Source organism: Solanum stenotomum, chromosome 1 (assembly GCF_019186545.1).
Source record: "Solanum stenotomum isolate F172 chromosome 1, ASM1918654v1, whole genome shotgun sequence".
In the NCBI taxonomy this organism is placed as follows: Eukaryota; Viridiplantae; Streptophyta; class Magnoliopsida; order Solanales; family Solanaceae; genus Solanum; species Solanum stenotomum.
In genome coordinates, this window is record NC_064282.1 from 18804547 (window position 1) to 18827181 (window position 22635).

Genomic DNA, 22635 nt, shown 5'->3' on the forward strand with positions numbered 1-22635 from the left:
AAAATTTTAAAACTTATGTTGCTGTTTATTTAATAGATAAACGTGGGTAGAACATATCTAATAAATAAACATTTGATTACAGTAGCCCCTTGGTCAGAATAAAAAAAAAACCTTGACCTATATAAGTTTCAAATCATATTGTGATTCATTAATTATTATAAACAACTATTTGGTTTGGATTAGCCTCCCCTCCATTACATTTTCTCTCCATTTCGGCAAGTACACGTCCAAATGAGAAATATGTGTCTTATTGAAAATTTGAGAATCAAGATTATATTATATTAGTAACAAATATCTTCATCATAGTTAAGTCAACCAAGTACACGTCCGGGTGGGTGAGGTTAATATTTCACACTAGAAATGAATGAACAAGAATCTGTATTAACAATATCACACCATGTTAAATGTATCTTCGGGAGAAATAGTATTGTAAACTCAACTTTCATTGGTAAGGTAAATCTTCATGTCTATCCAAAGCTACATAGTGCGTACTAAGGGGGGGCGAAATTCATACATGACCAGGTCCATAATCAATTTGATTTTTCAAAGTCTATGCTTAAAATTATTAGGGAAGAAAATTCATAGTATTGACTTTGACAGTGATGCATTTCTATGTAATCAATCAATAAATACCCTTTAGTCTTTCATTCTTAGAGTCACACACACATTCATCTCACAAAAAAAATAAAATATGGCAAGTTATGGTGCAGTAGTGCAAAGGCTATCAGCTACTTCTCCGAATCCTCCATCCCAAACTCAGCCTGATGAATCGAAACAATTACCGAATTTCGAAAAAAATCAACCATTTTCCTTCCAAGTTATATGTCCATTTAGCATCCCTGCCACTCCTGAATCAGCAGCAACGCGAATAATTAAAAACTTAGGTAAATTCGGGCCATATTATGCTGAATTTGTGTGGATAGTCCTTTTCATCGCGCTTATTCCTGAACGTAAGGTTTCAGTAGTATATTTAGTTGCCTTGAAGGAGGTGGCAGTTTTGTACTTGATATTGCTTCGTGCAGTGGCCAATTCTGCCCTGTTTCGTTGGCTTATCGCGTTCGATACAAGGCCTATTGTTCTACCACTGCTAGCCATTGGGACATGTGTTGCTCTTATACTAACTAATGCTGGAATCCATCTTGCAATCACTTTGGCTGCAACTTTGCCTATCATTTCGGCTCATGCAGTTCTGTGGATAGCAGAGGATTGTTCTTTGAATGAGGAAATTAATCAAGAACATGTACCCCTTGTTCACACCGTGTAAAATTAGGCTACTTTTGTTGGTTATTTGTTGCAATAAAGTCAAGGATGGTGAGTTTGTGAATTTTTTTCCTGTGATGGGGGAGAATTTGCTGCCACATGATAGTTTTTTTTTTTTTTTTTTTGGTGTGTGTGGGGTCATTTTAGATGTTGTATTTCTGTTGTTTAGCTTATGTGCCAAAACTCTACCTCCACAAGGTAACGATAAAGTTTGTGTATACTGTATCCTCTTCAGACCCCACTTATGGGATCTCACTGGGTATGTTGTGTTGTAGTTTATGTGCCAAAAGTTGTATGTTTTGTTGAAGAGAATGTACTCATGAAAACTACAGTTTAAGGGGGGTTCAGTCAAGTGGTGAATGTTCAATAGAAAATATTAGGCATTTTTGTTTGTATTATTAAGTGCCAAAACTTGTTATGTTGTATGGTACTCCAATTATTTGCATTAGTTTTTGCTTGACTTTGGACTTGGTCAGTCCTCTTCTTGTTCATTGTTCTCATATATACCTCAATTATAACTACAAGAAATAGAAAATATATTTAATATATATATTCGAGTTAAGAATTTTTATGTTATTTGTGTAATTTTACAGGTTTTAACAGAGTGATACTCTATTTGTTAAGTTACCATATCGAATTCCATATAGAGTTGCATATTATTATAGGTCAACTTAATATGATGATAACAAAATCGTGCGTAGAACTTAAATTCATAGGGGAAATGTCTCTTATTTTACACTACTAAATAGAGTTAAGACTTGGAACTAGGTGGTCTTTATTTACCATATTTATAAGGAGGCTAATTGAGCTAATGGTTTAGTCAATTTGTTTTTTTTTGTATCAAGTCTTATAGAGTTAAGGCTTGGAAATATCCCGTGGACTCCTTAAAGTCACGTACCTAGCCTAATCGGTGAAGGAGCCTACAACTGTTCAAGAGTAGTGCGTACCAATGGGGGCAAAAGCCATGATGATACATGACTAGGTCCATGATTATTTTGATTTTTCAAAGTCTAGTTAAAATTAGATGGAAGAAAATTCATAATATTGACTTTGAAAGTGACTCATTTCTACTTTGTTTAATCAATTTATAGATACCCTTTAGCCTCTCCATACTAACTCACACATTCATCTCACAAAAAATGGCAAGCTGTGGTGCAGCAGTACAAAGGACATCAGCTACTTCTACAAATCCTTCATCCCAAACTCAGCCTAATGAATCAAAACAAATCCCAAATCTTGAAAACAAAAAAACATTTTCCTTCCAAATTTTATGTCTATTTAGCATCCCTTCCATCCTTGAATCAGCAACATCGCGAATCATAGAAGACTTGCACAAATTTGGGATATACTATGCTGAATTCATGTGGATAGTCCTTTTCATCTTGCTTATTTCTGAACGTAAAGTTTCATTAGTCTGTTTAGTTGCCATGAAGGAAGTGGCAATTTTGTACTGGCTATTTCGTAATTCAGTGGCCAATTCTGTTATGTTTCGTTGGCTTATCGCGCTCGATACTAGGCCTATTGTTCTGCCACTGCTAGCCATTGGGACATGTCTTGCTCTTATAGTCACTGGTGCTGGAATTCATCTTTTAATCACTTTGGCTCTAACTTTTCCAATTGTTTTGGCTCATGCAGTTCTTTGTGTAGCAGAGGATTTTTCTTTGGATGAGGAAATTGATCAAGAATCTGTACCCATTGTTCATACCGTGTAAAATTAGGCCAATTTTGTTTGATGATTTGTGGCAATAAAGTCAAGGATGTTGTGTTTGTCAACTTTTCTTCTGTGGTGAATATTGTTCAAAAAAAATATTAGGTTCCTTTTTTTTTGTTGGTATAATTGTGTGTTGTATACTACTCCAATTATTTGCTTTCTATCTAATAACAGTCCAAAGATTCGATTTCGATGATTTTGATTTTTGATATGATAATTTGATATCTATTTTACCATGAGTGTGGATTGATTTGGTAATTTTGAATTTCAATATGATAATTTGATATCTATTTTATCATGAGTGTGAATTGATTTGGTAATTTTGAATTTCGATATGATAATTTGATATCTATCCTATAATGCTCAACCTTAGTGCGTGTGGACTAATGCTTTCGAAACGTCAACAATTTTGTTGTGTAATAATCGTCTTTGCTGGACTATTTGCTTGGACTTGGTCAGTACTTTGTTCTCATTTATACCCCAAAATAATTATTACTACAAGAAATAGAAAATGGTATAAACTTATATATTCATAAAGCTCAGAATTTTTATGTTATCCGTATAATTTAACGAGTTTTAACAAGATTAATACTCTATTTGTTATATCAAATTTCATCTAAAGTTGCATATTATTATAGATCTTATTAAACACAATTGTGAGTAGAAGTTAAATTCATAGAAATAATGACTTATTTTATACCATAAAAATACTATACACTGTACATACATATAACTTTAGGGTGTGTTTGGTATGCAGGAAATTATTTTTCAAAAAATATTTTCTATCTTTCTTATATTCGGAGTAGGAAAAACAAGTTTCATAAGTGACATTTCACATTGATTTATTTTCATCACCCTCCAACACACCTCATCTTCACCCCAATCCAGTAGCCCTCATCCCCTCCACTCCACAACCCGGGGAAGATCTAGAAGGAGGCGAGGGTGTTCACCCCAACTCCATAGATAAAAATTTATATAGTATATGTAAGATGTTTTTTGGTGTTTATATATAAATTTTAAATCTCGTAAATACGAGAGTAAAGGTAGGTTTAGCAATTAAGAGATTTTGAAATTTACTTTAAACTTTTGGCTTACACATTATAAGTTAAGAGTCTCACTTATTTTCAAGAAAAATATTTTTCTTCATATCGAATACGCCCTTAATCTATTTCATAATTGGTCCTTGGACTGGGAATGCAAACAAATGAAGGTTTAAAAGGACTCATTCGAGATAAAAGAAACCAAGAGGGGGTCACTTTGTCACTACAGTTCTACAATTCTTAAGGTCGACATCTTATCTTTTATACGCAACCAAAGTTTTAACAGAAAATCAAGAAACCCTGAAGCTCAAAAACCCTACAACTCCCCCAAAAAATGCTTCTACAACCCACCAACACCGTTAAACCTCCACATCAAAAAACTGAAAACTATGTCTCCTTTTCATCGTCCCTCTCTTATTCACTCTCTTTCCCATCTGGGTTTTGCAATTTGGGTGGTTTTACTAAACCCTTGATGTGTTCGAAGAATCATCATTCAGTTATTAGCTGTTCATCAACACCACAGGTGCATAGCTATGGGACTGTTGACTATGAGAGGCGGCCAATAGTGAAATGGAATGCTATTTACAAAAGAATATCTATGAATGATGGACCAGAACGAGGCTCTGTTAGTGTGTTGAATCAGTGGGAGAATGAGGGGAAAAAGGTTACGAAATGGGAGCTTTCTAGGGTCATTAAGGAGCTAAGGAAGTTTAGGCGTTATAAGCTGGCTTTTGAGGTACCTAATCAATTGAAGTTTGAATCTTTTTGTGGGGTTTTATCTGTTTTTTTGCTTTGTGTTCTCTGTTTTGCTTTGCTTGGATTCTTAGGTTTGATTTAAAATAGACTAAATTATGTGTTTCTTATGGGATAAGATGGAATTAAACGTCACAGTCTCTCTGTCATGTACCAGAAGTGCATTTCCCCTACCATTTCCAATTTAATAGAAGTTCTAGTCAATAGTATGAAGAAGCTTCTATTGACAAAACTTTGGACATAAGTGAAAATGACCATCCTCTTAATTATGTAATGAGCATGAGTAGCCCGACATTGTACACGTTGAATACTATATCTCCTGAGAGCTTGTATGAGTTGCTTGTTGCAATTGTCCTGAAGTAGGAAGATGCGATCCAGATAAGAGTACTGCAAATTTTAGATTGTGTCTGTGGATATGGATTCTGGGAAGGTTTGCTTAGACAGAATTTTTTTTCTTCTTGTGTTTGAGGCGGTGGCCGGTAGGAGTGTCATGCAATTATTTTTATCTTTATATTCTGTTTCAGTCTATGTGCAAGACACTGTTGGAATTTATCTTCTTGGGATTTACTTTAACCAAAGCTATTGCCTTGTTTACCATAATGATGTCCGATCTTGCTTTATCTTCACCTTATCAAAAAAATAATGGCCCATCTTACTAGTAGCTCTATCTAGTGGTATCTACCAGGGAACTTCCTCTTTGCAAGCTACTTCATTTGAACCTTTTCCTGATGGATGCACGAAATTGTGCAGTGTGCACTATGTTTTGGTCTATTTTGTGACCAAGTGAAACTAATGATCTAAAAGAATTCAAAATCTGGACATTTTTATCACTCTGTCTGAACCAAGTGCAAAAGTCTGAAACTTGTAAACTTTGAATGAGTATCAATATACTTCTTGTGGTCTGAAACTTGTCAGCTAAACTGAATACAAATGTAAATTGGTATACTAGAGAAATATGCATTTTTTCTGTCAGTCCTATTATGAAAACTTGATTAATCGTTCTTGTATTGAGTTTTCTTATCCCATTTAGTACTCATTTAACTCTTTGAGTTTACTGTATTTCAGCATGCAATGCAATTCCATTGGGGCTTAACTTAATCTTGTATCCTGCAGGTGTATGAGTGGATGAACAATAGACCAGAGAGGTTTAGACTAACCACCAGTGATACTGCTATTCAATTAGACCTGATAGCAAAAGTACATGGAATATCAAGTGCTGAAGATTACTTCGAGAAGTTACCAGACACCTTAAAAGATAAGCGGATATATGGGTCTCTTTTAAATGCCTTTGTGCGGTCTAGAAAGAAGGAACAAGCTGAATCTTTACTCGATAAAATGAGAAACAGAGGCTACACAGATCATGCTCTTCCATTCAATGTGATGATGACACTCTATATGAACCTTAAAGACTACGACAAGGTTGAATCCGTGGTTTCAGAAATGAAGGAGAAAAAAATTCCACTAGATATATATTCCTACAATATCTGGTTATCATCATGTGGATCTCAAGGATCTATAGAAAAAATGGAAAAAGTACTCGAACAAATGAATCTGGACACTGATATCAATCCAAATTGGACTACATTTAGCACTATGGCTACTATGTACATTAAGTTGGGGGAGTTGAAAAAAGCTGAAGACTCTTTGAAAAGTGTTGAGAGCAGAATCACAGGTCGTGATCGAATTCCATATCATTATCTCATCAGTCTCTATGGTAGTCTTGGTAAAAAGGAAGAGGTTCTCCGAATCTGGAAAACCTACCAATCGCAGTTTCCAAATATTCCAAACCTGGGATATCATTCTGTAATATCTTCTCTGGTGAGGTTAGATGATATTGAAGGTGCAGAAAAGATATATGATGAGTGGCTACCTGTTAAGGTGCACTATGATCCTAGAATAGGAAATCTTTTGTTGGGTTATTATGTGAGGAAGGGTTTTGTGGACAAGGCTAGTGCTTTCTTCGACCAAATGATTGGAGCTGGTGGAAAGCCAAACTCAATGACATGTGAGATCCTTGCCGAAGGCCATATCAGGGATCGGAGAATATCAGAGGCTTTGTCATGCTTGAAGGATGCTGTTTCAACTGAGGGATCAAAGAGCTGGAGACCGAAACCTGCAACTGTATCTTCCATTCTCAGGCTTTGTGAGCAGGAAGACGATACACAAAATAAAGAAGCCCTGTTGGAGGTGTTGAAGCAAGTTGGGTGTCTTAACGATGAAAAGTACATGTCATATATTCCATTATCAAATGGTACAATTACCAGTAGTGAGACGGAAATAGAGAAGGATACATCTGATAATGATGAAGGATCTGACATACTGCTCAACCAATTGCAAGAAAGCTTGTGAGTCACTTTGAAATGCAACTATATTTCTAGGTACACACATATCTACTGATTTTGGTTTCTTTTCCATGTCGCGATATATGTAGTTTATTGAACATCAAATAAAAGTGTATTATTTTAGCTTCGCCAATCAATATCAGCCAGAGAAGGTAGTGTGTTGGAGGTTTTATTTGTAAATATGATGAATTTTGCATTAATCTATTTGAGGTTCAAGTAGAAGATGTCATTTCCTTCTACTCTTGAAATTGTTCCAAGAATGGTTATATCCCAAATTTTCCTCTTTTTGGTCTCTTTATTTCATGGCTGAGGATTTGACGTATCAATATTGCTTGCTTAACAACTCAACTTTGACATATCTTGAGGTTTCTCCTTTGCAATGTGTTGGAACAGTCTGTTATATATATAAAAATTACGTTAAAAGTGCCTATAATTAATAACTTAAAAAATATTTTTTAAAAAATGATTGACTTCTAAAATGACAAAATTCTATCAGTGCCACAAATTGGGACAAATGAAGTAACATCTATGATTTGAAATGACCCGAAAGCACTAATAATGTCACATAAGTTTGAGATAAAGAGTAACATATCTTGTTTGAAAATGATATAAAAAGTTCAAATTTTATTTTGTGTCACATGAATTGGAACGAAGTGAGAACTATATATAATATTATTGGGCCGGTTTTTAAATAAGAAAACTAGAGAAGACTATTTTGTCTAACTGAAAACTTGAATAGGTATTTTTCGGGGCATCGAGAGGAATAGAATGAATAGCCGGAATAGGAAGAGCGAATCGGAGGAGGTGGAAGAGCTGCTCCGTGCGGCAGAGGATGACGTGTCCCTCAAGCTGAGTCTGAATTCCCATATGGCTCGAGGTTCTTCCACCCAATTCATCGATCCAGATCTCGATCAACGTTTTCAAGCCCTCAGATCCAAGCAAACTCCCCCCAAAAAACCTATTTCCCAAAAGGGTTTAGTTAATCAGCCACCTTCAGCTACCTCACCAACCGACGAGTCAGATGACTTGCTTACCAGATTTGCATCTCTCAAAAGCTCACTTCCCTCTTATTCTTCGGCTTCATCATCTGCTAAGCAACACGCGGTGGTGGAGGATGATGATGATGAAGTTGAAAAGGTGATTAAGTGGGCCATTGATGCTGCTAGGCTTGATCCTTCACCTCCCTCCGGGACTGATGACGATGACGAAAACACCACTGATGAGGAGGACGAGGGTGAAAATAGTGATGATGATTTCAACCGTGGCCATAGAAAAGCTAAGCGGAAATGATTTATGAGTGAGTGTATGTGTATTTTTTTTCTTTCTTGAATTGAGATCTTTGCTTAGAAAATTAGGCATTTTTCAATGTAAGTTCTAGTACATAAATAACTGTCTCTATCTTCTATAAGGTAGCTAGTTCCAGTGCTTTGATGCATACTGTTTTGAGTATAGAGGAATTAGCTTTATGTTGTTGTATCTCCTAAATACTTCTATAAGGTAGCTAGTTCCAGTGCTTTGATGCATATTGTTTTGAGTATAGAGGAATTAGCTTTATATTGTTGTCATCTCCTAAATACTTCTACTATACTTTGTACATGATTCTCTTTCCTTTTTCTTATACAATTTGTGGGTTTCTTCTAATGGATACTTTACAACAATCCCACAAATGGAGTCTAGGAAACGAGAGTGTACACTCACCTTACCCCTATTTTGGGAGTTAAGGAAGATGCAATGGCAAAAATTAAAGAAAGTATGACAAAGTATGCTGAAAAGAAATGAACAAACCAGAACAGAATACTAAGATAATCGACAAATGAAAAAAAAAAACATCATAGTAACAAAAATTAATGAAGAAGAGTGTATGAGGGTAAATGCTACTACTGGTATGAAAGGAGAAGCTTGACAACATATATACACCTATCTACTAATCTTCTATCCTAATCCGTGCCCCCCATAACCTCCTATCTAAGGTCATGTCCTCGATAAGTTGAAACTGCGTCATATTTTATCTAATCATCTCTCTCCAATACTTCTTTGATCTACTTCTACTACCAAAATCCATTAAAACTAACCTCTCACACCTCACTTTACTCACCTTGTCCTGAATATCTTTGTTTCTATTCCTATCTCTTTTAGTATGCCCACACATCCATCTCATCATCCTCATTTCCACAACTTTCAACTTCTGAACATATGAGTTCTTGACCAGCCAACACTCCACCGCGTACAACATAGTTGGTCTAACCATATACCACTCTGTAAAACTTACATTTATGTCTTGGTGGCACCTTCTAATGGCTACTTTGTTCATGCTATTTCATTTCTTGTAGTGTTTGAACTATATAAATTATCATATGAAGATTCTTATAATGGGCTAAAAATGTTTGATCTACAGTTTCAGGAACACATCCTAGACAAACTCCAAAGATCCAATTGCCAGGAGGAACTAGCTAGGTTAACGACTTTCTTTATTATTAGCATACAATAGAAAGATCAAACATTCAAATTTCATAGGCAGAGAGAGCATTATCATATGCCAGACTAGCAGCATTTAGTTGTTAATTATCCCCACACTTGAGGACTGAAGAGTAGATGTAACACTAATTGCTGCAACGCTGCATTATTTTGTCTATACGAATAGAAGAAAAGGCTTGCCCCTGCCTGCACCAAAACAATAAGATATGGACTCATGTGAAAATAAGGTCTAAAAAGGAAACAAGCTAGACTTGTGTGTTTTTTCTTATGTATTTCACAAAAGATTATTTCAGGCAATAGTTAGGTGATGAGATCAAAGTCACTTGCTGTCCGTTCACTCTCTGTTCAACAAAGGCAATCGATATTTCCATACTTCTCAAGTTTTGAATTTTCGTCAGTGACGACTTCAAGCATTTGAAATACACTGGAATTGAAAATGACATAGCGTCTCTGATAGAAAATGACGAAATCAATAAGAAGCATTTTCAAACCTATCAAACAAACTATAAGTTTCCCTTATGTACATGACTGGTATGAACTTGAACCGGGTACAAAAAATGTACTAGCTATAACAGGTGCGGAACGAGCTTTTAATTTCCATAACAGTCCTTCCAGCTGGCTACCTTATTTCTTTGCTAAAGGTGCGAACCCCCATTCCATCAATGCTTCTTTCCTTGCTTTGATTCCTAATATTTTGATCTAGGACTACCTCTATTTAAACCTAAAAAAATTCTCATCTTCTAGATATAGTATAAAATAAAGTGGTAGGAGATGAAAGCATTGCTATCCAATGGATTTTGCAAACATTTTCTTTTTTGATGCCTATACACCTTGTAGGAATTCCAGTTTCAAATGGAGTTCGTGACCAGTTGGAAAAAAACGTTAGCTAACTTTTGGTGAGGCGGTGAAAAAGACAAAACCTTACCCATGAAAAAAATACATAAACCTGCTCACGAAGAGCTAAAAGACAAGCCAAAAACATTACTACTAATAAAATGATCAGAGTCCAGTAGAAGCTAGGTCATTATATAGATACCTCAAGAAACTCGCCAACATCACACATGCAACATGCTTTCTCATACCAATAGCTATTCCGTCTTTTATTTTAAAAATCAAACTTTGAACGTAATGAGACATTTATACGTTTAATTTTATTTAGATCCACAAACCACAATGATGTAAATTGAAGGTAAAACAATCACTCTTTAAATGTAGTAATAATAGTACGTACTTTGTTATTGTCAACGACAGAAATGCAACATAAATAAGTTGTAAGATTTATGATATTTTTATAGGAACCCCACCACCACAAGAAGGAACAAATCAAGTTGGGGGTATCATGCCTAGTCCAAGCTAAGCAATTAAAGGCGTAACTTTAGGACTCAATATATACTTTGGTAGGAACATATAGTAAAAGATATTAAAATCGTCGGTGATGCCAATTTTTTTAAAAAATTATCATGTGCCTTGAGCGACATTACGGTGGCATCTTTTACTCCTCACAATAATACAATTGTGCAACATATATATATCTGGCATCTTTTACTCGTTAAAAAAACTAGTTTAATGACTTTGATATAATAAAATAAAATCAAGGGATCATCCGCGAAATTAACGCCTAAATATCTAAATAGTGCTAAAAAGTAGAATCGAGATAGGGATAATAGTATTTTTGGTCGCTCACTTATTGTTGAATTATATTTCTATTTCATATTTCACGGTAATATATGTATGTCTGTCTATACATAGTCAATAATACATTCTCTACATGAAACGACCAAAATCACATTTTTATTAGTTAAAAGTTAAATAAACTGAGTCGTATATCACAATAATTAAAATAAGAACTTAGCAATCACTTAAGGACCAAAAATGCTATTATTTCAGATTTCGAGACCCAAATAAGTTTATCTTTGATTATAAGTTTTTCATTTATCTTTTAAATATTTTGAATTGTCAATAATTGTGACTTATAATACTTTTTACATAGTTTATAAATATATAAATTTCATTTTTTTTAAAATTGAAGATTCCATGAGCAAATTTTTGGCTAGACTTAAACTGTTAACTTTCGAAAAATAAAATGTGTCACATAAATTGACACCAAGAAAATACATTGAATCAAAATGCAATTTCGAGAAAGAAAGGGGTAAAACCGAGAGAGAAAAAAAAGACACAGGACGTTGGGATAGGCCCATAGTTTTGCTGAATGAAATGGACGTACTACTTTGTTTTCATAATTGTTTTTCATTTAATTGCATTATTTGCTCTTCAAATTCATTGTCCTTTAATTTTTTGTTTGTCTGGTGGGACATAACTTTTTTAAGGGCATCGGACATAACTTATCAATATTATGTTATGTTATGTGAAAATATAAATTTGTATCTTCGTCAATTTTTTTGGAAAAAAATGTGCATTATAACAAACTATTAATTTAGATTAAATGTTATACCTATTGTTTTATTTAATTTTGATTCGCAACAAACTTCTTGTCATTTGCCTCTCTTCCCTCTCTCTGAATCTCGCTCGCCACTCTCCTCTTTTTCTGTCAGTTCTCCCTTGCCTCTCTCACGCTATACAAACACAAATGAATAATTAGTGTTTATGTTTGAAGTATAAAACGAGAGAGACTGCATATATAAATACATATCTCTTCATCCTATACACTTATAATTATACAAATACAAATCTTCATCTGCCCATTTCTCTTTTGCCTTTCTCTCTCTCCCTTTATACAAACACAACTTATACAAAATATAATGTACAATTTGTGTTTGTATAAATCGAGAGAGAGATTTGATATACAAATACAAATGTTTTAACTCGATTTAATTGTATACGAATTCAAATTTTATATAGATATGCAAACACAATCATTGATATATATACATAGTAGCTACATATATACAATTATCTAAACGATATACATATACAATTCACCTCTCTCCATTCTCTGCCCTCTCTCGCTCGCCTCTCTCCTCTCTCTCCCAATCTCGCTCGCCACTCTAGCCTAACATAAAGAACATATACATATACAAACGTAATTTTCATATACACAGATAAATTAGTGCTCGATTTATACAAATTGATGCGATTTATACAAATCAGATGCTCCATAGCAAACATAAATTGTCTATGGAGCGCAAATAGCAAAACTATAATTATAGAGCGCTAATATAATTTTTATCTTTGTTATTCCTAAAATTTACTCTCTTTTTTTATCTATCTTGAAAAAATCCAGCACAAAATCGAAACGAAAGTGTAAATGACTTTTTTTTTTTTGAAACAATATTTTTTAAGACAAACTAAAATATATTTTGGGAATAAACATTTCAGATTTGGAACATACGGTTTTGTCTCTAATTATTATCCTTTTGAAAACTGGAACTTCAGTTTAAATCTTTAAAATTCAAATTACATACAGTAACAGGTGGAGCCGCAGTCCTTCTAAAAGCATTTGAAATTTGATTGAGACATTTTTATATTTCAAAACTTTATATTCTTATAAATTTCATTTTATTTTTAATAAAATACTCTCGTAATGCCATATTAATTATCACTAACTACTACTGATAATTAAAATACTAATTGTGCTATGTTATAAACATTTAAGTTATTTGTTATTTACACTTTTCGTTCAATCAAATACCATAAAAGAAAATTATTGAAAACACTCTTAAACTCGACATAAATTATTAGTTTTATTTTTGAATTATTGACAGATTTAAAAACACTCATTTACTTGACTAGCTAAACTTAAATACACCCTTGATCTTACAACATGAGTGAAATACCCCCTAAATTCTCGGCAAATTTAGAGGTGTTTTCAACACTTTTTTTACTTTCTTTTAAGAGCTCCATGTTCTTACAAGAGTTTGAGACTACTTGCTATGTCATGTCGTAAATCGGGAGTGTATCTAAGTTTAATTAGTCAAATAAAAAAGTTATTTTAATATTGTCAATAGTTTAAAAACAAAACTAATAGTTTACGATAATTAAAATAAACAATATGTTCCCTTTTATACTAAAAAACATTATCATTGTGCCATGACCATAAGTATTTAGATAAAATAGTGATAGTACAGACATAGATACAAACAAATATTTGGTGGCGAGGGATGCGGGAAAACCAGCCATGAGAGTAGGGTATACCTTAGGGGTGGGGGTGGGGGGTGGATCACAATATCACATGGGGAAGACATATATAGTATATATATATGAATATATATATAATGTATACAATTTTTTAATTGAGTTTTTATATAGAGTAGCTCAAAATATGGAGAACAACTCTCTTACAAGACATGCTTTGCTCTTGTTTCACTCCAAGGAGAAAAACTACCCACTTTATTTTAATATCATTTTTGTTTTAGGGGAGGGGTGGTAGGGCATGGAAGTGCTATTTTAGTCCCCCTTTATTTATTTTATATTGTCTTTAGAATTTACTGTTCAACTAATTTGAATTCGCATTGAGTAAGTCCACTAAAAAAGATTATAAAGCGTTTTCTATTAAGAGTTTTTTCATCCTCTAGTTTGAAATAGAGATTAATGAAGTCGTTTCATTTTGACAAGTTCTTCATGATCAACAATAAAATATCCAATGTAAAGTCTCACACAATAAGATTTGGAGAGGATAGAGTGTAAGTGTGTACAAAATCGAACCAAAAACCGAACCAAATCGCAAATCGAGTCAAATCGAACAAAAAAACCCGACTAGTGGTTTGGTTTGACTAGGTTTGGTATTAGAAAAAAAAAACCCGACTATATTTGGGTTGGTTTGGTTTTAACAAAAAAAACTCAACCCGAGACCAAACCAACCCGACATTATATATGTAATTTTATAATTTTATTTTATACATAAAAACATTTACATTGATATAATTTTAAAATATTTCTTATACTATTTCATAGTTTTTATCTTTTAATATATTATTTCAAGTTTAAAACTTAGAATTCGGAATGGTCCAATAAAGATTATAGTTCATAGATGTTGATAATTATAATAAAACTTAAATCAAAATCAAATTAATACTAATGCAAAAATAAAATCAATTCAACACTAAGAATAACAATAATATTGAATATTGGTTTTTTAGTTTTACATTGATTTAGACAATTAAAATACATAATCTAATTTTAATTTTCCTTAAATATTTAGTAATGTAACTAATACTTATTAAACTTATTTTAGCATGATTTAGTACTTTTAAATTATGATCATTTTCATTATGACTTTGCAATATTTATTTTATATGATGATTTCATTATTATTTTTTATTGAATATTTTAGTGTTATCACTCATCTCATATTTTGTGTTATTTTCTTAAGAAACACCTTAGATAATTGTATTTTGGTTGGACTAAAGAAATATTTGGAGCACAAGTTAATTATATGTTTGTATGCAAACTTTACCGAAAAAATCCAAAAATTTGAAAAAATCCGAGGTTTATTAGTTTGGTTTGATTTATAAATTTAAAAATTCGACTCGATGGTTTGATTTGGTATTTGAAAATCCCGCACCAACCCCAGGTTGAAAAACCCAAAAAAATCCGAATTTTATTAGTTTGGTTTGGTTTATAAATTTATAAATTTTACACAAATGATTTGGTTTGATATTTGAAAAACCCGAACCAACCGGTCATGTACACCCCTAATAGAGTGTATGCAGATTTTACCTAGTTACTTTAGAAATGAGGTAGAGAGTGTTTTCGATAGACCACCGACTGAAACAAACAGTCTAGAAAAAAACATAAAGGAAACACAAAATACAATAGATAGTAAAAAAAAAACAGAGAGAGTGTAACAGAACAATACTGTAACAAATTAATTTTTGGTAAGGTAGAAATTAATTGCATGTTTTATCAACTTAATACAAAAATGAACCAATTCTTTTCATTTTAACACAAAAATAATCAGTTTTTTTATTCATTTGAAATAATTTGGCTTAACAACTTTCTCATTTTGGATTTGTTTCACATGTGTAACGTGGAGTTGGGGGATTTAGTCCCAATGTCTTATAATTTTTTGTCTAAGATAAAATTAGGATTTAGATTTTAATTGTTCATATAATCCAGCTGTATGCTTGGATATTTGTATATTATGTGGACGTAAAACACTAAATTGTTGAAAACGACACGAAACCCCTTAAGAGTTATACATATTGTACATAATTAATAACATTCAAATGATATTGACAAACTAAATCTTTGGTGAGAATAGTGTTATTCATAATTGAGTTTAAGTTAAATACGCTAATAGTCTGAAGAATTTTAAGGCTCATTCGATTTGCATTTTTGTCCTTATTTTGTGTTGGTTTTTATTTCAGAGGACATTAGGTTGTATTTTTTTTTAATCATAATATCCTACTCGCAACAAGTTAATCATCTCCGGACCTACCTTTAATTTCTAAAGAAAAAGTTCTATTGTTAAAAAGCAAAAATTAAAGATCATCCTATTTAAAGGATTAAACGTGCAATCTTAGCTCTATTAGGTCACACAAAAGATATTTACAAATAAATTTTCTTAAAATATTATATTTTATAATCTTAAAAATAAGTCAAATTACCTACTATAAGTAAATATGACATGATTATACAATAAAAAAAATTGTATTGACCCTTCATACAAAACATGCGTGTAAAAGTGTCAAAAAGAATTAACCTTTATTCTTTCTTGCACATTCTGTTGATTATTTTTTTTTTGGTCTCATACCTTTATTTAGTATTTGATTATATATGATCTTATATAATTTCACCTTTTTCTTGTTATAACAACTAATACGTTTATAGAAAATTCTAATAAAACACTATAGTTGAGTTCTTTTTGTTCCTTTTCTTTTGAACTACGTTAAATTGATCAATTATAAGCCTGGTTACTTTGTTTGTTCAGTTAGCTCGTGCTACATAAAAAAAGGTACGCACTCGGGTGAAGTTAGAGGGACAGAGCTTTTCCATCGAGAAAACTATTTAAATCTTTTTTTACAATTTTATATCTATACAATAAATATACGTCTTTGGGGTGAGAAGTTATGTCATTGTCACAATAAACATAATTATTTGAACAATTAATATGACAATTATTATATAAGATGAAGTAACTAATTGTAACCATGTTAGAAAGCAAAATTTAGAACATTGCTATTAAGAGATTGATTTCGTAAAATATTTACCTCAAGAAAAGGTAACACCAAATAAATGGTGAACCTTTGGCAATTTCTTAAAGTAAGGTAGTAAAGTAGCTGCCCTAATATATACTCTTTCATCTTTTAAATTTCTAATAACCAACTCATTATCTTCTATAGTGACCTGAAATCATAACCAATTCATTTTACTATAAGTAACTTTTAGGCGTATCAATAATCCATCCTTTATTAACTCGACTCATTTTAACCTGCTCAAATTCAGCTCAATCTACCTTGAAGGAATATTAAGGTATTCAACAACGAGTTATGTACCTTGTAATCCGCAGCGGAAGTCGTTGATTTGCTTCTTTGATAGGATTGCACTCAAGTCCGTCTTTGAATCATTGGGAAACAAAGATCTATTCACAAACTAGAAGTCTTTTTCTGATTTTCAAACGTTTTTCCTCTCTCTGTTTTCACGTTTTTCATATTACTTAGGAAAACACTCCCACTAGGAGTCTTTTAAGGAGAGGTTGAACAGTTCTGCCTTATCCTTTAAAAGAATTTATCCAATTAATTATTAATTAATTAATTTGGATAAGGCATGAAACAAATTGGGTCGGATCGGATCGATCCACATGGGCGATCCACGACCCAAAACTTAAATACCTATTTAACAACTCAAATTACATATCTAACTATATGTGTATCAATACTCGGGAGGGCAAATACAATTGTTTATTAATTTGAATATTGTGTTCATATTTTCTTTCTAATAATGGTATTTTTCGAATAAATTTACATTCATCTTAATTATTTCTTCAACTACTATCTTTCAGCAACATAAATATCAAAATGTCATTATCACTATCTTTAATGACCAAGTACATGAAAATGAGTCGATTCATATAAGGTTGGAACCAATTTGTCATTCACCAAATTTCTGATAGTTCCATCAACCTTTATTGGAATGAATTATTTAATTTAGAGGAAGAAATTAAAGTTCATCTCGGTAACAAAAATTTAACCTTGTCATGAGATATTTGATTATTCCATTTACTTTTGATTGAAATTGTTTTTTTTTTTTAATCACTTGAACAAGAAACACAATATCAAACAATAGAATCATATATCGATATTATTCCTCTCGAACGAGTTTATGGATGGAATAATAAGTTATGTTGCTTACCTCTGATTCTCTGAAAATATAATTATTATCAATAGGTAACAAAAGAATGTAAAAATTATTTTACACTATCAAAAAAGATTTGCCATTAATGCACCAACAATGATGGGTATATGTAAATAAATAAAAAAAAAAGTGTGATTTCTAATAGTAGCCTAGACATGGTGCCAGTAGACAAAATGAGCACAGACATGCACCTTGTATTTTTGTGAATAAGCAAGAAAATGTACCTTTGCCAACTATGACTTATTAGGGACAAAAAAGCTTATTAAAAATGAACCTTGCTGTATATTCTATGCTTTTTATTCTTCTATTAGTTTCTCTATTTTGCCCTCAAGATCTAAACAAAAAAAATTCTAATTTTATGATTATTATTTTTTATAATCAAGATTTATGTATAATTAGCATATGAAAATCTAGTTTATTGTTTAAATAGGTTCAAAAATATAATTTGAAATTTGAATGTGGAGAGATCTAATCGCGCCGATCTGTTTAATTGATTAATTTCTTTTGGATCCTTTTTTGCCTACAAATTATAATTATGGCTGGAAAAGCAAGAACATTGTTGTATTAAAGTGTTATTAAGATGCAACACAAAATCCTAATTATGTAACCTAATTGCTCATAGAATCAAAACACATGAAAGATCATTTTAATTTGAAAAATGGGACCTACAATCAACATGTAAGGAACACTAATCCACATGTAATCACATGATAATTAATCTAAAAGGCATGCCCATCACTCTTTCCCCATTATCATTTTTCTAACACTTTTTCCCACAAGAAAGGGGGGGGGAAAGAGCTTATAATTAATAACTTTTAGTCTTAAAAGAAAAGGTAAGTACTCAACACAACCAAACCAAACTATCGTTCCCTCTCTCACAAACTTGAGTTCAAATTAAAGAATCCAAATCTAGCTCAATACCAATATAAACTTTCAATCCTAAAAGACACCCCAAAAAATAAAATACAAGAAGCAAAAATAACAATTCTTTTTTAAAATTCAACTTGTAGTCTAGCAATCAATATTGTCGATTAAAAAGATGAGAGAGATCGGGTTTTCAAATACAAGTAGAGAAAGAAATTAATTACAAAACGATTTGTTTCTATTGATCTAAGTTAAGAATTACTCAATACTTGTGCTAGTAGAAAGTAACAAAATTTAATAGAATAATTAAGATATATACAATTAAGATAGACAATCATAAGAGATGATATTCTCAACCAAGGTCAAATTGTTTGAGAGCATCAAAGATATGAAAATGTCATGTTCAAAAGTGTACTTATCGTGCACTAAATAAAACACATCAAGTTCATTAAATCTCCATGTATTCCGTCAAAAAAAAAAAAAACCCAACCAACATCAACATAGACTCAAATGACATATTTCAAATTCACAAGGCTAGTTTTGTCAACTAAAGTTACCCACCAAAAAATAACAACCAACATTACAGGTTGTTACTTACAAGATAATAAAATAAAATAAAATAAAAATTAAATTAAATACAAACAAAATACGAAAAAAAACAACAATTCTTTATAATAAAAAAAACAAAACCTCACAAAATAGGAAAAAAATAAAAACAAAAACAAAAATCCCTTATATATTACAACATCTAAACAACACATTACACACTCATACACATCCCCTTTCTCCCTCTTCCTTTTTTTTTTCTCTGTACCAAACCAAAACAATAACAATGGCAGAACTGGAAATTCAAAATCAAAATCTGATGCCGAAACTCATCGATTACTTATCTTCTCTTCTCCAACGCGTCGCTGAAGCTAACGATATCAATGGCCGATTTCAACCACAGAAGATCTCTGTTTTTCATGGACTCTCACGGCCAAATATCTCAATTCAGAACTATTTAGAGAGGATTTTCAAGTACGCAAATTGCAGTCCTTGTTGTTTCGTTGTTGCTTATGTTTATCTCGATCGATTTACTCAGTGCCAACCTTCTTTGCCCATCAACTCCTTCAATATTCATCGCCTGCTTATCACCAGCGTCATGATTGCTGCTAAATTCATGGATGATATGTAAGTAATTTACTCAATTTTCTCTAATTGCCTATAAAATTCAATTCCGAAGCTAAGATTTTGAGTTTATTAGTTTTGAATTTTGGAAGAAGGACAAAAAATGCTTCATAACTTCTAGATTAATTATTTATATATGTTAAGCGAATTTTTGAATACAATTATGAATTTGAGTCAAAATTATTGGATTCTACACTAAGCAGAACTGTAGCGCCACCTTGACTTTTAAAAATAGATATTGATAGTGAGGATTCATATATATTAGCCGATATCAATTTGTTTGAAATTTGAGTAAAAATAAAATTAAAAAAACAATAATTTTTGTTTTTTTAACTTGAAAGGGTTATTGAATCATGGATTTTCTTCGAATTTTGATTTTGAAATAGTAATTTTCATAATTTAGGAAAAAAATTGTGGGTAAACAGAGTGTTTCCATAATTTTATATGGATTTAGTTTTTCTCATTGGTATATTTCCATAATATGAATTGCTGTAAAAGAAACAAAAAGCAAAAACAAAAAAAAGAAAAATAGAAAAAGGAATTGATTTTCAATGTGATGACTTTAATAAATTTGATAATAATTAATAAGGGTAAAAATGGAAAACTATGTTCAATTTATGTCTTAGTTTTCTTTTCTTAAATGGTGTGAAACACCTCAAAAATTCAATTAATATGAAATGGAGGGAGTAATTATTACTAAATTACTACTCTACATAGTAGACATTGGAGGTTGCATTAAGTTATACCCTTTCTTAGTATACAATAATAATTTATTTAATATCGATGCAATAACAATAACATATTTAGTATAATTTTATAAATAAATTCTGAGAAAAAAAGATGTACGCATATCTTATGACTTAACGAGTTATTCCTAATATTCTTATTAGCACTTACCAAATGCTTAATGATTGGTTAAGAAATCAAATAATGGCAACATAGTGACAATGCAACTTGCTTGCTCCTTTAATTTTGAATTTTTTAAAAAATCAACCCCACTTTCAAATAAAGCCACCCAATTCTTTTAGTTATATGGTCAAGATTACACATTCTCATTTGATTTGAAAGCTACATTTCATGTATGACCTTTCACCTCTTCTCTAATCACAATTGATTAACACACTTAATATATAAAGTGTAGTTAAAGTGTAAGCTGAAATTATTTTATTATATGTATAGGTACTACAATAATGCATATTATGCAAAAGTTGGAGGAATCAGCATCACAGAGATGAACTTTCTTGAAGTGGATTTCCTATTTGGATTGGGTTTTCATTTAAATGTAACTCCCACTACTTTCCAGACTTATTGTGCCTATCTACAAAAAGAGATGCTAATGCAGTCACCACCCATGAATTTTGAAGATTCTTCCTTATTTATGGTAAGATCACCAAAGCTTCAATATATTTGTTTCAACGAAGACGAATCGTCTTCGCAGCAGCAACAACAACAACAACTAGTTGTTTGATTAGTATTGTTAATGTAGTTATCAGGTTAGGTGTAGGGTTGATTAAACTGAAAATTGTACTGAAAAAAAGAAGGGGAAGATGTGTGGTTCTTGTGTTTTGTTTTTGTTTTTAAATCTTATGTTTGGCAACATTTTGAGGGTGCTTTTAGAAGAACTCATGAAATGAAATGGTATGTACAGATGGGTGTTGCTTTTGCTTTACAGTCTGGCTAAAAAAAGTTGTTTTCTTTATTGTTTTCTGTTGTATTAGATACTTCTTCTTGTTATCCAAGTCAAGATTCCAATGATCTGTATGATTAGGACACTGTCAAAAACACAGGTTGGCATGTTTATAGTTTATACAGATCAGAGTTGCACAACTTTTTAATATGTAGTGCTTATATATGGGTTCGAGCCGTGGAAGCAGTCATTAGTGTTTGCATTAGATAGGTAGGTTATACATATCACAGTCCTAATAATGCAGAATGTTTTGTGCACTGACTGTTCTTTTTTACTGGATAATGTGCAAAAGCTTTTTCAAGACTTGAATGTTATGTCTTTAATAAGAACATTTTATCATGCGTTTAGGTGTTCAATTGAAATAAATATCCTAACAAGTTTAAGGGGCTATTGATGTATTGAGCCAAATTTTAATTCACTATATTTGAACTACAATATAACAGTATTTGAGATAGTGATCTCTTGGTGACTTCCAATTCTGATATAAAAATAGCAGTTACTAGCCACTTTTAAACTTTTTTTAATTTGTAAAATAGCCACTATCAATTTCAAATTGTCTCGATTGAGCTGAATGAGTTCAATGTTTACATTACTAGCATTTCTTATCTAATAATAATTCCCATTGAAGAACTTTGTTGTTGCTCACCCAAAATAAATTGAGTGAAATTGAAAATTAAATATAAAATGCATAGATAGTTTATAAAGAGCAGAGGTGACAAAATTAACCCATGGATTCATAACTCATCCAACCAGCCCAAGTTTGAGTTGACATTCCGCCTTAGTTTGAGTTGATTATTGATCCGTTCAAATTTGGGATGATTATTGACTCATTTATTTATTAGCTCTGCCAATCAATGCTTGGACTGATGCGTAGCGCAAATTGATCCCTGAGAAATTTTTTCATATTTTTTTTTGTAATAATGAAAAATAATAATTTTACAAGATACTAAAAATAAGAGAAAATCAAATAAAGCAATTAAAACTTAATAAGAGAGTTGAACATTTTGGATTATAACACAC

The 22635-nt window shown here is 31.8% G+C and overlaps 5 protein-coding genes across 5 annotated transcripts; all 5 read left to right on the forward strand.

Annotated features, from left to right (window-relative positions):
• The first annotated feature begins 630 nt into the window (after positions 1-630).
• On the forward strand, positions 631-3046 carry LOC125853583 (uncharacterized). Its single transcript, XM_049533298.1, has 2 exons — positions 631-1311; positions 2896-3046. Exon 1 carries the CDS (start codon positions 692-694, stop codon positions 1262-1264), a length of 573 nt encoding a protein of 190 aa, XP_049389255.1. The 5' UTR covers positions 631-691; the 3' UTR covers positions 1265-1311; positions 2896-3046.
• On the forward strand, positions 2363-3046 carry LOC125853582 (uncharacterized). The gene has a single exon (XM_049533297.1). It carries the CDS (start codon positions 2400-2402, stop codon positions 2970-2972), a length of 573 nt encoding a protein of 190 aa, XP_049389254.1. The 5' UTR covers positions 2363-2399; the 3' UTR covers positions 2973-3046.
• Positions 3047-4234: 1188 nt separating this feature from the next.
• LOC125874397 (pentatricopeptide repeat-containing protein At1g02150) lies at positions 4235-7115 on the forward strand. The gene is made up of 2 exons (XM_049555280.1): positions 4235-4747; positions 5878-7115. Exons 1-2 carry the CDS (start codon positions 4346-4348, stop codon positions 7111-7113), a joined length of 1638 nt encoding a protein of 545 aa, XP_049411237.1. The 5' UTR covers positions 4235-4345; the 3' UTR covers positions 7114-7115.
• A 718-nt stretch (positions 7116-7833) lies between these two features.
• Positions 7834-8591, forward strand: LOC125877110 (uncharacterized). The gene has a single exon (XM_049558435.1). It carries the CDS (start codon positions 7875-7877, stop codon positions 8394-8396), a length of 522 nt encoding a protein of 173 aa, XP_049414392.1. The 5' UTR covers positions 7834-7874; the 3' UTR covers positions 8397-8591.
• A 10947-nt stretch (positions 8592-19538) lies between these two features.
• Positions 19539-21683, forward strand: LOC125842998 (cyclin-U4-1). The gene is made up of 2 exons (XM_049522258.1): positions 19539-19931; positions 21108-21683. The coding sequence occupies exons 1-2, from the start codon at positions 19591-19593 to the stop codon at positions 21394-21396; spliced, it is 630 nt and encodes a 209-aa protein (XP_049378215.1). The 5' UTR covers positions 19539-19590; the 3' UTR covers positions 21397-21683.
• The last annotated feature ends 952 nt before the right edge of the window (positions 21684-22635 follow it).

What these genes read in the sequence shown, in the direction of transcription:
- LOC125853583 (XM_049533298.1), top strand. Translation starts at nt 692, where the DNA reads ATGGCAAGTTATGGTGCAGTAGTGCAAAGGCTATCAGCTACTTCTCCG.
- LOC125853582 (XM_049533297.1), top strand. Translation starts at nt 2,400, where the DNA reads ATGGCAAGCTGTGGTGCAGCAGTACAAAGGACATCAGCTACTTCTACA.
- LOC125874397 (XM_049555280.1), top strand. Translation starts at nt 4,346, where the DNA reads ATGCTTCTACAACCCACCAACACCGTTAAACCTCCACATCAAAAAACT. An exon ending in GTTATAAGCTGGCTTTTGAG is followed by an intron (nt 4,748 to 5,877) that starts GTACCTAATCAA and finishes TGTATCCTGCAG; the next exon opens with GTGTATGAGTGGATGAACAA.
- LOC125877110 (XM_049558435.1), top strand. Translation starts at nt 7,875, where the DNA reads ATGAATAGCCGGAATAGGAAGAGCGAATCGGAGGAGGTGGAAGAGCTG.
- LOC125842998 (XM_049522258.1), top strand. Translation starts at nt 19,591, where the DNA reads ATGGCAGAACTGGAAATTCAAAATCAAAATCTGATGCCGAAACTCATC. An exon ending in GCTAAATTCATGGATGATAT is followed by an intron (nt 19,932 to 21,107) that starts GTAAGTAATTTA and finishes TTATATGTATAG; the next exon opens with GTACTACAATAATGCATATT.